Below are 15,361 nucleotides of genomic sequence, written 5' to 3'. Positions count from 1 at the left end.
TGTCAGGGGTCCTTTACCTTTACCTTTTTTAAGTTATTTGTGGGGAACGTTTGCTTGAAGGTGGATGAGAACAGATGTATCATAAATCTAACCAAGTTTTAATGTGCTTGAAGCAATTGCAATTGTACTAACTCTGCTACAAGAAAGTAAAAAAAGATCTCTTCCAAACCCCTCTTTGTCTCCAACACCTTGGCACCCTCCTTGAGTGTTTTTGTCTTGTTGAAATGTGTCTATGAGCTCTGACAATGACTCTTGCTTGTGTGGAACGAGGCTAGAGTGGGGCATGTTAATTTGCAGAAACTTACCTACTATACAAATGTACTATTTTATTATTTGCAATAATTGCTCTACTAAATTTTGCCTCTGGCTCTGGATGTGGTCCTCAGAAGATTACCCATAAGAGAATGGGGGCTGAAAAACATTTCCCACCCCTGCTGTACTGTGTGAAGTGAAGAAGAAAAAGAAAAAGAAAAAGAAAAAGAAGAAGAGGTGGTGGTGGAGGAGGAGGAGTTTGGATTTGATATCCCGCTTTATCACTACCCAAAGGAGTCTCAAAGCGGCTAACATTCTCCTTTCCCTTCCTCCCCCATAACAAACACTCTGTGAGGTGAGTGGAGCTGAGAGATTTCAAAGAAGTGTGACTAGCCAAAGTCACCCAGCAGCTGCATGTGGAGGAGTGGAGATGCGAACCCAGTTCACCAGATTATGAGTCTACCGCTCTTAACCCCTACACCACACTGGCTCTTTTCTGAAAATTCTTTCACTGTGGGGTGAGCATTATTGTTAATTATATTGTGCCAACTGATTTGTTTTTAACTGGTTTCATTGTTACTGTTGTTGTTTACCTCAGGTACTTTCAACCTTCTCTAACCCAGTACTCACTTTTAACCCAAACATGCATTTAGGGACCCATTTATTAATATTTTACCCTATATTTGCATAGCAGTAGTGCTCCTGTTGCAACCCAACTTGGATCAGGCCATGACCTAAAAGTGGTCTATGTCCAGCTGGGTGCTGACTTGCACCTTGAGATGACTGTGCATAAGTGCTTTTAAAGATAAAAATAATAAACACTTACGATCCAAGTGCTTCCATGAAAATGAATGTTTTTCTGATGTTGCTGGTTTGTTTTTTCCAGGAACTGCCCTCCTCCTCTTGTTGGCAGCCCATTTTCTCCAGAGTTGAAGCTGAGAGTTCTGACAGGAAATCAAAACGGTGTCAGAAAAGTAAAAACAAAACCTGGTCACTGCTCTTGCAGCTGGAACACAGTTACTAATGCTAACCCTCCAATACACTCTCATCTTCGTGTGGCAGGTCTATTTCATTTTCCAATAGGCTCTGTTATAGCTTGTGGCCCATTTCTGTAATTCAGTCCCCTTTTCTGCTCTGTAGCCTTTCTTCAAACCACATGCCTGAGGAAGGCTAAATTATTAGAAATTATATGAACCCACAAAGGACTCTGTACTATCATGTGATAAAGTCTAGGCTAATTTGGGCAATGGTGATTGGGCTGCTTCTCACATCAGTGGTACTCCAAGGCAGGGATGAGCAAAACGTAGATTGGAATCCACTGGTAGATCCCCTGGTGACTTTGGGCAGATTGACAAGGGTTTTTGACTTCTGTTTAACAACAGAAATAACTTTCTTTTTCTCTGTTGAAATTAAGGAAATGTGGGTGGGAGGTGGGAGCCAAATAGGAGGGAATTTTGTGTGAAAATGCTGAGTGTTCAGTTCTGGTAATGAATACAAGTTCCTGGGCCTAGCACCTAGGCTGTGTACACATTGCGTATCGAGGACCTCAAGCCACCCCCCATTGACTTGACACAGGAGACATCATTTTTGGTTTGGGTTTTTGGCAAATAATTTAGGGCCACAACTTTATTTAAATACAAATTCGGTGAGTGGTTGCGTAGGCATTGGTTCAGACTACTGTCACACCGGGACAGAGGCTGGCCTAAAACCAGCGATTGGGAGAATGCGACTGAGGAGAGTTAAGGACCGGGGGGAAGCAACGCGTCCCTCTTCCTCAATGGTCCCGGGGACTCGGCTTATGGCCCTAACCCCTACCGGGGGCTTCGGACAAAGCATAAGAGTCGCCGGATTCCTTTAACGGAATTCCCAGCATCAACCTGATTCTGGATGGGCAGCGCCCAATCCAGCAATCCACACAGGAACCAATGCCTAACCGCCAACCTTACAAGTTGTGACAAGTTGCTACTGCAGTAGGCAAAACCAAAAGGCACAGCCAATCGGCCAGATGGACAAATTCCTACTGGGCCCCTGCTACAAAGCAGACGACCCCATGACAGGCAGTTGCAAGGTCAAAGCAGAGGCCTAAGAAAAAAGGGGGCGGGACGGGTGATCAGCAGCCGAAGCCAAGAGAAGGATCACCCTGCGTGCTGAGGCTTAAATAGGACGCTAAGCTGTCCATCACAAATTGCAACATTAACTTTTGCCCAGTAACTCCTAACTAACCAATAACTACTAAGGCCGGCTACCGGCCCCACCCCACAGGAAGGGAATGTGTCTTGCCAGGTCCCGATCGCAACACGTGCTCTTACTCATGGTAGAACCCGATTTACCACTTACTCCAGATCTAGCTCAATCCTACCACTGGTGTTTGAAGCCGACCGAGTTTATGTGACATTAGCCACAACCCATAGCTATCCCATAGCTGCTGGAGAAAAACTCCTATTTGATTAGTTTCCCTTCAAACCAGCTTCTATCCAATTTATAAAAAAGAAAGAAAAAAGGAATCCGTGGTTAAGCTGAGATGTATACATTTCAGGCAGCTGTTGCACATGTGCAGATGATAGCTTCAGTGAATTAGAGTTTAGTATGGGGAAACAAAACAGATAATACACATCAGATGAAGACATTTCTGGCTCCTCTCTGGTGCAAACAGCAACATATAATAGTAATGAAATGCATTGGGGATGGGGTAGTATGGGAAACAACCTCTCTTGTGTTTCAATTCACAGAGCCTGTGTAAAGAGCCTGTCTGTGTCCCACCTGCATCACTATGGCTCAAGCCTAGCTGATGGATCTTTGGGATCTAGTAAACAAAAGACATCCAGTAGATCCCACAAGCCTCAAGCATGCCCACCTCTGTTTTAAGTGATTGTGCTTCGCAGCCACTGAACTTAATGTGTAGGAATACTAGGTCATTCTTCTTGAGCAGGAGTCTCCAATTTTTTTTTAATGGCTGGTCTCCCATATCCAATATAACATTAGATTGGCTATGGCCAAATTCACTTTCACAAGTTTTGTAAACCAGCAGTCTTCAGCATTTCTCAACCCAGGATTCCTGCAAGTTGGGACTTACTTTTGTTAATTTTAACCAGACATAAAGGGTTCATTGTGCTTGCAATGAAGGAAGAAAAAGACATTTTGCTAATGCATGAGGTGAATTATCATGATAACACCTAGTTATGGTGAAGAACTACTTGTAGCTATCACACACCAATATTTTAAACCAGGAATTGGTAGGTAGCTGTGGTATTGAACACTCACTGGCCACAGCAAGGTACAAAATGTACATTTAGGAAGAGACAGTTTTCCTCTACCACATACATTATTTACTGGGATGTTTTACAAGTCTATAGACTCAGCTACATTAGCCAAAAAAGAAAAGAAAAGAAAAGAAAATATTTTTTTTTTTTTTTTTAGAGAAAGCATTTTGCTGTTGCTACTGACTGTCAAAACATTTGAAAGTTAAGGCTTGCCAATCTACCATTGTGCCTATCACAATCAAGATGAACAAAATGATGGTCTTTGAAGTTTAGTAGTGCAGTAGGTCCATCCCTTACTGAATTCAACAATGGTGTTTTGCTCTTGAGGTACCCTCTTCTGCAGTTGTCTTCAGGGCCGAAAGAAGGCATCACACACTCAGGCTGTGCTCTGGAAAGTTTTGACGAAAATAAACCCAAGCAGGGGTTTCAGCACAACTTTGAAAGCTAAAGTTTTAAAGAGAGCTGATTCTTAGTCGAGTTGAGAGCCTACAATTCTTACTGAAGATGCACATCCTTCAAGAAATGAGCTACTAAAAATGTACATGTGAAACACAAGCATAATTTCTATTAATGGCTGAGTCCTATTATTCACTGTGATAGACAAGGTTGGATTCTCATTGCAAAAGATATTAAACCTGTTCATTGTTTATACGCACAGAGCAGGACATGTTACAATTACCATACTGAATCAATTTTGGAAATAATCACATGGAAACTGTTCCCTTTCAATCCCATCACAATGCACCGTAATGATTATGCCTGTTATTTCTATTAGGGTGGCTGCCTGCACATCTTCATTTTAAATGGAAAGCTTTGGGATATTAGATGCTAACACAGTAGTTTAGATGCTAATGATGGTAGTTTATAGTTGCTCTTAGAGATGTAGGATCTCATTCCGACTACGCTCATTTAGTTTAATAGCCTACCAATGGAATTCAGAGCAAGCACACAGAAAACCAGACAAGTTCTACAGCCACACGAATTAATGCCCCCGTCAATTATTCCAAGATACGAATTAGTGGAAACAAACCTTAACTCGACACAGTTAACACTTTCCATTCAAAGCAGGAATTAAATAAAGATACTGGCCATGAATGCTCCCAAATGCTTAGTTTATTAAGTTAGCGAAAAATTGCTATGTGGCCCAACTGATCAAAAAGGTCCAGAATGTATCAAATCATTAGAATATGACTGGGTAACACATATCTAGATGTTGTTGGACATCAACTCCCATCACCATCCCTGAACATTGGCTGCACCAGCTGAGCCTATGAGAGTTGGTGTCCAACGACGTCTTGAAGGCCACAGGCTCTCCATCCCTGCAGTAAGAGAATTCACAAGACAATACTACTTTGGCATGAGGCTGGGGGAGGACATAAAACCCAAGAAAGACATTTACTCTTCATAAGAACCCTTGCCAGGATTTGGATAACAGTATTTTCCTTAACCAATTCCTTGGATAATGAGTGTGGGTGCACCTATTATTATTTTTTTTAATGGCGAACAATAGTATTTTGAAAGATCAGTAGGGTAGCTAGGTGAAAAATAAGGCAGGGTTCCTGCACTTTTAATAGTTGTGCCTTCTTTTGCCCTTACCCACCTGAGTGAGTAGCAAGGAAGGTGGATGCGCCTCCACTAGAAACCTCCGAGGAAGAAGAAGAAGAAGGAGGAGGAGGAGGAGGAGGAGTAGTAGTAGTAGTAGTAGTAGTAGTAGTAGTAGTAGTTTGGATTTGATATCCCACTTTATCACTACCCGGAGGAGTCTCAAAGCGGCTAACATTCTCCTTTCCCTTCCTCCCCCATAACAAACACTCTGTGAGGTGAGTGGGACTGAGAGACTTCAAAGAAGTGTGACTAGCCCCAGGTCACCCATCAGCTGCATGTGGAGGAGTGGAGACGTGAACCCGGTTCACCAGATTATGAGTCTACCACTGTTAACCATTACATCACACTGGCTCTCCTTAGACAGCACCTATTTCAGAACTATGTCCTTGGGCAGTCTTTGCCAACCTGGTGCCCTCCAGATGTCTTGGGACTGCAACTCCCATCAGCCCCAACCAGAACATACTGGCTGGGGGTGATGGGATTTGTAGTCCAAGACATCTGGCAGTGAAGACTGCATTGGCAAAGGCTGCTTTAGAGTATCCTGCACTGATATCTGAAAAAACCCAAAACATAATTGTTTGCTAGTCAATAAAAACTGGGGTTTCTGTATCATCTGGGTTTACAATATACCTACTTATGTGGGAATTCTGCACATTTTGAAATGCAAACAGATGCTCCTCCTTATAACCTAGATCTATAAACCATTGAATAATTAGAATCCCCCTCTTTCTCAAAAAGAGCTCAGAGCAGCATATGTGGTCCCATTCTTTTTTCTTTTAATCTTCATAATGACCCTGTGAGGAAGGTTAGGCTACAAGAGAATGACAAGCCCATGGTCATCCATGGAATTTCATAGCTCAGTAGAGAATTGAATCCAGGCCTTCTTAGCAATCTATCACCACACTGGGTCAATGAGCCCATAAGTACAAATGGCACCTTATATGATAAACAGAAAATGTAGATGTACCAAGAAAATGTTATACTTTTGCTTAAGAAGTTAGTGTCCTTAAAAAAGATTTCTGAGAGCACTATTAAGCGCAGGCACTTGAGAATTCTCTTTCTCTCTTTTTTGTGAACCAAAGACTGAGAATTGATGCTAAAAACAATATTGCCTCAAGGACTAAAGCACACTCCATTTCTCACTTTTCAGAATCAAGGAGGAGAACCTCCAGGCCCATAGCTGAATTTGCCGGAGTCCTAATTGAATCTTTTGTTAAAAGGAACGTTCTGAACAGCGAGAAATAGCTATAGCTAAAGAAGCCAAAAGTTCAGTTCTTGTGACAGGTAGTTAAGATTTTCAATTCCTACTGAAACTGCATTTGCCACCTTTAATTAATAGGGTGACATGATTTTCAAGTGCCCCAGCATTGGGTTTCAAAGGTTAATTCAGGTGTACTGAAAGAGAAATTGACTCAGCTGCTAAAGAATGACAGCTTCAGTCTACAAACTCCTTAAAGGCCAAAATGTGAGTTGGCCTTTATCCACTTGCAAGTGTGCATGTTCCCCTGTGAGCTGTTAACTTGCAAGTCTTGGTAAAAGATGGCTTTCTGTGGCTGTTATCTGCATGCTGATGGACAGATTCAAAAGGGAAATCTTTATTGTCAATACTTGCAGCTGTCTAGTTTTATTTGGCATTGTCCTTGACATACCTAACAATTTGCACAAGAAACACCACAAACTATAATACTGCATGGTTGAGCCACATAGTCACTGGAAATTTTGCTGTCACTGAAGTTTGAAGCAATTCAGATATTTGGAACCTGGATTTTAAAGACACAATCCTACTCAGAGAAAATCCTATTCACCCTGAAAACATCACAGAACTGTATTGCAAAAGTCAGTGTTCACCTAATCAAAAGAACTTTGACAGGATCAAATGAACGTGGAGGGTAAATGTCATCTGATAGTTCATTCCTCAAATAGTTTAATCAGTACTGAGCCAAAGAGCCACTTTGAATGCAATACAGTACTGTATTTTGTTCTTATTTGTTGGCTCTTGGGCAAGATTGAATTGGTTCAGCACTTCTTTAGAATAATATAACTTGTTGGTTCAATGCAAAAATATAAAACTTGTATCTGGCACTGTCAACATTGTACATTAACAAATTAAAATGCAGTGCCTGCACAATGAACAGTGTTATTTTCCAGAAAGTCCTGGCAATTCTTTCTGGGCTGGCCAACATAGACCTGATCAACAGGTGCATAAGAATGAGATAGCAGAATGAACCACCTGAAGTGATGAACTGGGTTGTACCACTTGAGACTCCAGGTGAGGGGGGGGTATCATGTTTGAAGCCTCTCTCATGTCAAACCCAAGCCAAACAAATTTGTTACTTCTTGCTAGTAACAAAAAACCCTAGCACACAAGGTTAAAAAGTTATAGTCCCGTCTGTTCCTTGCATACAAGTTTCATACTTGTATTGAACTTATAACTTTACTGAAGCAAAGTGTATGTTCTACTACTGAGGTACAGAACCACCTCATATTCACTTAGCTTAACTCCCATTAAACTCAGACTATACCTCCAAGTAAACCTGCATAGAATTGCAATGTAAGATTGCAAACTCTTCTCAAACAGATATGCATGTCCTTTTTATTATTGCTATTCTCATGAAACATCAGGAAAGCCTGGCTAATATTTCTTTTATAGTGTATGACTAATATAGGGCATAAAGAGTATAGTTTTATAATTTCATTATCAGTAGACATGCAATCCACAAATGAAGAAGACTGGGTGAAACTAATTTTTAAAACTGACTTTCTTTAAATTGTTTAAACAACTCTGAGGAAAAAAACAGCAGTAAACTTTCAGCAATCATGTCAGTACTCAAAGCAGTATATTCAAAACAAAGTCACTACTTAAGTTTATTAATCATTAGAACGTTGCTTTCAAGAGATTGAACTATTAGATTTCTTATCAGAACCCAACCCTTTTTAGGTGCACAACTGATGGGTTATAAAATGACAAAGTCTAAATTATTCCTTTCTATACTTTAGACAAGACTTCTGAAGCACAAGAATAGAAGCATGAAAATAGAATCTGCCACACCTGAAGTTACAGTTTCATTCTAGTATATAACACCTTTTCCAGATAATGTGATGATTCTGTCCTTGCTCCAGAAATGGGATGGGGAACCAGGAAGTTTGCTCCTCTCAGGTCATTCAGTAGAGGAGGCTGACTGGCCAGCAGACAGCATAAATCAAACATACAGCTGAGCTGTTCCAGTCAGCATGCTTCACCTTGTGATCAGTGAATTCACATGGACACCATGTGAAAGCTAAGCTTCCAAAAGATAGGTTGAATAAGCCACTGAAATGAACTGCAGTGTCATGAGGAATCACGAAGCCGCTCTCATCAGGATGCAAACAGGGAAGCTGTGAACCAAGCTGATGGTGCCTTGAACAGTTAGGAGGTCCACACCTGATGCCTCATTCTCCTTATGGATATTACAAATGAGTAACGAACATGTGATGGAATGTGAGAGGGTTGCCATATGTCTGGAATTTCCTGGACATAGCCAGTATTCGGCCATTGCAAACAGTACCTAGGCAGAAAAATCACTGAAATGTCTGGGAACATCCAGATGTATGATTTTGGCATTCCCCCCCAATGGCTCAGAAACTGCCCTCCCCCCCGAGATTTTGCAAAAGAAGCTGAATAACATTGGGCAAAAATAACTTTTGTTTCTGCATTTTACTTTTTGAAATATGGCAACCCTAGTATGTGATAGCAGGTCATGTGGGAGAATCTCAGTTTCCATTCCATCAAAAATTTCTGTTGTCAACCATTTTGCAAATATGTGCTACATTCATTAATGGTGCTTGGGCACCATCAAGTCTCTCTTGCAGTTGGAGGACTTTTTAGTTTTTTAAAAAGGAGCTTAAAGTAGTATGATGGAAGCTTTGGGTGGAATTCAACATGGCACTAAAAACAAACTGAAGGGCTTTTCCTCCCAAAGTTAAGGGTCCTCTGGACATCCTTTGTATTGCACATCCACGATGATTTATGCTTGGGGTGCCCTCGGAACAGTCCTATGCGGATCCTGCTTTCAGTGCTATTTGCTCCTGCAAAGGTCTGGGGCAGCCATGCTGCTCCATTTCAATTCAGAGCATCTCCTGAAATCCTGTAACTTTTCATACTACAAATTTATGTGTTTGTGGGGGCTGTCCACCTCTGTTGCTCTGCCGGATAGCAATAATGTGGGGAAGCATCATAGAAAAACTAATGAAGCAGAATACCCCCCCCCCCCAAAAAAACAAAAAACCACATGGCATTATTATGAGCATTAGGTTAGTGTAAGCATTTTTGCTTGCCAGATGGAACAATATCCCCTCTGAATGCGGTTCTGGTTTTTTTTTTTTGGGGGGGGAGCCTCCAGAGCAGATTTGGAGGGTGCATGTGGAGAGATAAGCTGGGGGAGCCCTGTTGCACTAGCAGGAGTTCTTGCCCTGGCTTTAGCTTCCACACCAGGTTGGTTAAATTTGACACCATCATCCTCCATGTTTGAACATGCATTTATTTGGGCCTACTGTTAGCTGTGGTGTATTTAAGTGCAACACACACACACACACACACACACACACACACACACAAAACAAAAAACATGCACAAAGCCAAAGATTGAAGGACATGATGTAGAATGATACATCTGTCACACTATATTCAACTCTGGGGATGGGGACTTCATGGAGATGTTCAAACTGGCTCCACTGAATGCACAGTGGGGTGGGAGAACAGTCTTCATACTTTCAATTCAATCTACAGGATCTATAGATTGCATGTATAGAGTTGAACCTGCATAGAGCTTCACCTGCACAATAGGAACTCTGGAAAAGCAGTGTTATCTAATTGAATAGAGAACGCCCTACACACAAATTGTACACACATATGCTCCTGCAGACATTCAGCTGAAGAAATGTAGAGTGGGGGCCCATCCTCACAATCCCTCCCATGTGTTCACTGTACACAGTTCGAACATCTTCATCGGTTGTGGGGAGGGGGGAAACCCAAAGCTAAAATATAAAGTCATGATGAACAGATGCCCCCTTTGCACCTAACTTCTACCACTTCCCCTTCTTTTCCAGATGTTTGCCCTCCGTAGGCTACCCATCTGTTGTGTAACATGAAAACAGAAGAAGCAGATTTTAAAGTGTTGATTCTCTTTGCTCTGCTTCGTGAGGTTAGTGTGTGCAGGCTCTTCAAATAACCTAATGAAACATTTCAAGTATGCAGAAATTTAAGAAAAAATACATGCTTACCAATGTCTTAAAAGTTTAGTGGTGAGATCTCTAACTCTCGACTTACTCTGTTGCAGATTTCTCTAGCGTTTACAAAGTTTTGGAATTTCTAGTTGTGTTAATTTAGGAGTTCTTTCCTGAGATTTGCTTTGCAAGCAGATGCCATGCATGTTTGCTTTTTTTAAAGAAGTAAACCTTATTGAGTTTATTGGGGCTTACTCTTGCGTACAGTATAAGTGTATATAACTGCATTTCTTCTAGGAGCCAAATCCCATGGCACTCAGTGGAGCTCCCTCCTTAATGATGATGATGATAATTACACGATACCGGCCAGTCCTGTACTTTTTTTTTTTTTTTTAAGTGAAGGGCTGAAGGGCTGGAGGCTAGTTCAAATTAAAACCCATTCTTCAAACTTCTGTGATTATGGAGATGATAATTGATGGGCTCACAGCTTTTGTTTACTTGTGATGTCAAGGCAACTTTGCACAGCTATAAGTACAAGTGCATATAGTTGTGAATATTCCCTCTACCTGCTTCGTGCTTCCACTAAATTGCTTTAAATCCAGTCTAAATCTTAAAGACTACTGATATATACTATTGGGGGGGGGGAATCACATGCTCAAAACCACAACATAAATTATCCTCTTCTGTCACAAAAAGAAAGAAAGATGAATGGAAATAAAAACATGAGAGAAGGGAAGGGGAAAGGCTTCCAATACATTGCTGATGAGACCTGTAAGTCAGAGGAAGAACAGACACATACTATGTATGCCATACATCTTGTAAAGCACAGAAGTGTCTCTCTTTGATTTACAATGTATAAAGTTTGCTCTATAAAACCAGACAACTGCTCCCTAGAGAGCCTTAAGCAGGTAAAAAAAGCATCACACACTTTCATATATTTTTGCCACCCAACAATAAGAACATGCAGAGTTGCTGAATTGCTCTCTTCTGTATCTTAGCCAGGAGATCTATTTGCTTTGCAGGCAGAAAGAAGTTGCATTATTTAAGTCTAAGGGGAATATTACCTCCCCCCCCCCCGGATAAATATAAGCTAGACCTGTTTTGTTCTCTTTGATCCACAGAATGATGTGCCATCCATGACAATCTAAGAACAAGTGTTACGACCTTCATATGAAAAAAAAACCTGTGCTTGGTTTTTAAATATTATGGTACTGGCAGATCTGCTTTGGTCTGCTGCCTAATAATATATTAGAAAAAAACTGCAGAAACATTGCTTGAGAGACAAAGTTAAGATGCAAAGGAAGGCAAAACCATGCCTCTTAACCTCAGCCTGTATAACCAAAGAGAGAGAGAGAGAGAGAGATGATGCATGTAATCGGAACTATTTGACTATATAATTCAGCTCATTTCCAGTGTGGCTCAAATCAAGCTCTTCTAGCAGTCATAATCATTGTTAAGAGAACAGGACAAGAAGGGGAAACTTAATATAGCCTTGCTAATTACATGTTAGAAGACAAGGATGACGAGCTATGCGGTAACACCACTGAAGCCAAAGGAATACATTAAGCTGACAGTAATGAAATGGCTATTCAAAATCTCTCTATTAATTTTCATATAAACACAAATGTTTGCAAAGTATATCCCCTGCACCCCATGCTTAAGTTCCCCCAGAATAGAAGTATCAGGTGAAGTATGATGCCAAGCAACAAAATCTGCATGTTCATGATGAAGACACAGAGGCAAATCTAGCTTGGAAATAGCCTGGCCAAAATGCCCCCTCGTACTTTGGACAAAACAGGTGCAAGACAGAAATGGTTGTCAAGGAAATAGAATCGGCTTACCCCTCAAGAGCAAAAACGAAGCAACTTCTCTTCTCTGACTCGCCTGCTCTGCTCTTACAGGTCTGCAGGGATTAAAGGCAGGCACTGTGCTAACAATAAAGTGAGATTAAAGGGGAGGGAAGCAGGAGGCTCTTTTCATGAGATAGTAGCTAGGCAGCTCTTAAAGGGGAGTGAATGAGCACCAGAATGCACTTTCTCTGAGTGCCTCTAAAACAGCAATGAAAGTGGAATTGTACATTTCCAGAATACCTGTCATCAGCACACTCCAAGCTACATAGCAACAGTCATTAATTTATATTTCTGCATGCCAGTAGCAATTGGTTTAGCTGGTCCCGAGAATGGCACATTGCCAAAGGAAGCTCATTACCTTTTAAAAGTCCTCTTATTTTTAACACCTGATTGTGAGGAACTGGTTGCTCTCAGGCAGCTGAAATAGCACCAGTTGCTTGGCAGGTGGGGAAGAGCCAATATTGCTCTGCCACATTTGCTAGCGAACCTCTGGAGCCTGCTTTTTGCAGAGGTGCTCTGCACATGGTCAGAGGCTGCCTGAAGTGCCAAGGTGGAAGGGTTGTTCGTGGTCAACTCCAAGGTCAGATGGATCAGATGAAGAGGGGTAAATCAGGTCCCAGCACAAAGACACCAAGTTTATAGAGCTGAGCCATAAGAAAGATTTTCGTAACAGAAAAGGGATGTGGACACCTCTGTGAAGCCCACCCCAGTTTTACACACACACACACACACACACACACGAACTGACATGATGGCCTTCATTGTGTGCCTCCTCCAGGAGAGCTCTGCATAATAGTAACACGAGAAGGGGCCATTTCTGCAGTGGCTCCCTGTTTGTGGAAGGCTCTCTCCAGGGAAGTTTGCCTGGTGCCATCATCATATATTTATAGACACCAGGCAAAAACATTCCTCCCCCCCCCCCGGCCTTTGGCTAATCAAACCATCTATGGCCTTTTAAACAGGGGTGGGTGTGGTGTGGGTGCATTGTTTTCGTTACTACGTTATGTATATATGCATTGTGAATCCTCAGATGAAGGGCGGTATAGAAATTTAATAAATAATAATAACAACCTCACAAGCACAATACTGAATTTCTAGCCCAGGGGTTGGCAACGTTTTTGTGGCTTAGGTGGGTTCACTGTCCCACAGACGCCGTGGTGGGCCGGAGTGTGCGCGCGCACATGTGCAAACACTATTTCTGGTGCTCCTTCCAGTGCGGAGGAGGCGTGCGCAGCTTCCCATTGGCTGCAGGAGCTTCTGTGGCAGGGGTCCCCGAGCGGGCGGTGGGGGTCCATCGGCCGGTGAAACGACCCTCATGGGCCGCTTGTGGCTCATGGGCCTTAGGTTGCCGACCCCTGTTCTAGCCCTTTGAAGTCTGGCATGCTAACTGCAGATGCAAAAGGGTGCCAGTAGGTGTTAGCTAGTGGTGAAGGAATTGCACTTGGAACATTCTCAAAGGCACCATGTGGTCAGTTTTCAACTAAGTTGTACTCAGAGTCAGCCCACTGAAATTAATAAACAGGGTTAAGTTAGGTCCATAGATTTCTATAATTCTACTCTGAGTAGAACCTGGTTGAATACCACCTTTTGTTATTGCTCCACATGTGTCAGACCTACATCCTAGTATTTAAAATCCTGCATTACTGCAAGACAGTGATAACATGAACAGGGAACATCTCTTTTTTCCCCTCAGCACAAGCCAGTATGCTAAAGAGCTTCGTGTAAATAACTTGCTTGTGCATCTCACTTCATCTTAATGATGCCTATGAGGTTTTGCCACAAATGTGACTTTTTAAAAAAGACGCAGCTGACTGGATTCCACTTAAACACAAATGGAATTGCCCACATAAATTTCACTTCGCCACTTAATACATTATACCTATGTCTCAGAGCTATAATGAAGATCGATAGTTTTTGGAATTTAAATTATCTGATGTGTGCCTCTGTCCGCCTCACACTTAGCTTTCTCAATGTGTGGAGAAATATTGCCCTCTAGAGGAGGATACAGGGTAGACTTCAAGGAGTCTATGCCGCACACCACTTCTCTGATAGCGATTCTACCTAATGTTAGAATAATAGAATCGCTGAGTCATAAGAGTTGGAAGGGACCCCCGGGTCATCTAGTCCAAGCTCCAGCAATGCAGGAAATCTCAACACACAGTCTCCCATCCAATTTCAATCTATACTGGATCCTGCTTAGCTTTGCAAATGAGCTAGTGGTCTTACTGCTGCACCACTAGGTTGAGTCAAAGTTTCTCAGAAAAGAATTTTATTTTAAAATAAAAATAAGAATTGCTCCTTCAAGCTCATCCGGAACAGCTAGAGAATTTCTAACTGGAAAGTATTTGACAAAATTGTCTACCCAGCTTCACCATCCATGCATTTTTGAGTGCAACTGTCAGATTCCAGTTTCAATTTCTTCATCATCATCATCTTCATCATCACCATTGTTAAATTATAACTCACCATCCCCTCCCTTAATGGGACTCAAGTTACCTTACAAAAATTAAAACAAACATGGATAAAACACAGAAAGAAAAAAAGAAAAAAATAGTTTTAAAATAACAAAACTATAATGGAATTTAAATAATGCAAAACCCTCAAAACATATTAAAATACAGATAGCAAAAACAGTAAACACAGCACAGCACTATTTAAAAGCCCTTTCCTTAAAAGTAGTCAGATCCCAAAGGCTTCTTGGAATAAAGTTGTTACCTGCTGCCAGGAGGCCAGTTAAGCACCACCATCTCACCCTGCCAGTTGCTTCGGATTTCTGTTATATTTGTATTTAACTTTTCCTGCTTCAGTCTAGGTTGCCTCCCAAGTATACAGCATTTAAGGGGAAACAATACTGTATTAATCTTTCCCAGGTTTTGCTGATTGTAGCTTCCGGAGGGTGCTCTCAATCAGGGAAATGTCACAAGGGGAAGGCTTAACTCTCCATTTATCAATATAGGTTTTCTAAGCAATGCTTCCACTGTTTGTGAGGCAGACTGATTTTCTCAGTAATTGTAGCATCTTGCTAAGAAAAATAATGGTAGCTACCGAAGATGTTACTTATAAGTTGAGTTCATTTCCATCACTGGCTTCCAAAAAAAGCAGTCCTGAATATTACCCTAATGAAATATAAAGGCATTTGAATATCTGGAGTGGTAAGGTTGTGTCCCAAACCCCTGGCCTACCTGGCAGCAA

General features: G+C 41.6%; 1 protein-coding gene across 3 annotated transcripts in view; it reads right to left on the bottom strand.

Moving 5' to 3' along the window:
• Nucleotides 1-14,906, bottom strand: part of CAMK1G (calcium/calmodulin dependent protein kinase IG) — a 40,034-nt gene extending 25,128 nt beyond the window's left edge. The window contains exons 1-2 of one of the 3 annotated variants that reach the window (XM_033152915.1): nucleotides 14,885-14,906; nucleotides 1,079-1,196 (exon numbers count right to left, since the gene is read on the bottom strand). In XM_033152915.1, the coding sequence (XP_033008806.1) occupies nucleotides 1,079-1,170 (92 nt within the window). In that variant the 5' untranslated portion in view covers nucleotides 1,171-1,196; nucleotides 14,885-14,906. Of the gene's footprint in view, nucleotides 1-1,078; nucleotides 1,197-12,160; nucleotides 12,379-14,884 lie in introns of those variants that run through there. The other 2 variants (XM_033152914.1, XM_033152913.1) reach the window with 2 other exon arrangements.
• Nucleotides 14,907-15,361: the final 455 nt, after the last annotated feature.

Source organism: Lacerta agilis, chromosome 6, assembly GCF_009819535.1.
Source record: "Lacerta agilis isolate rLacAgi1 chromosome 6, rLacAgi1.pri, whole genome shotgun sequence".
NCBI lineage: Eukaryota > Metazoa > Chordata > Lepidosauria > Squamata > Lacertidae > Lacerta > Lacerta agilis.
This window is presented reverse-complemented; position numbering and strand designations above follow the sequence as displayed.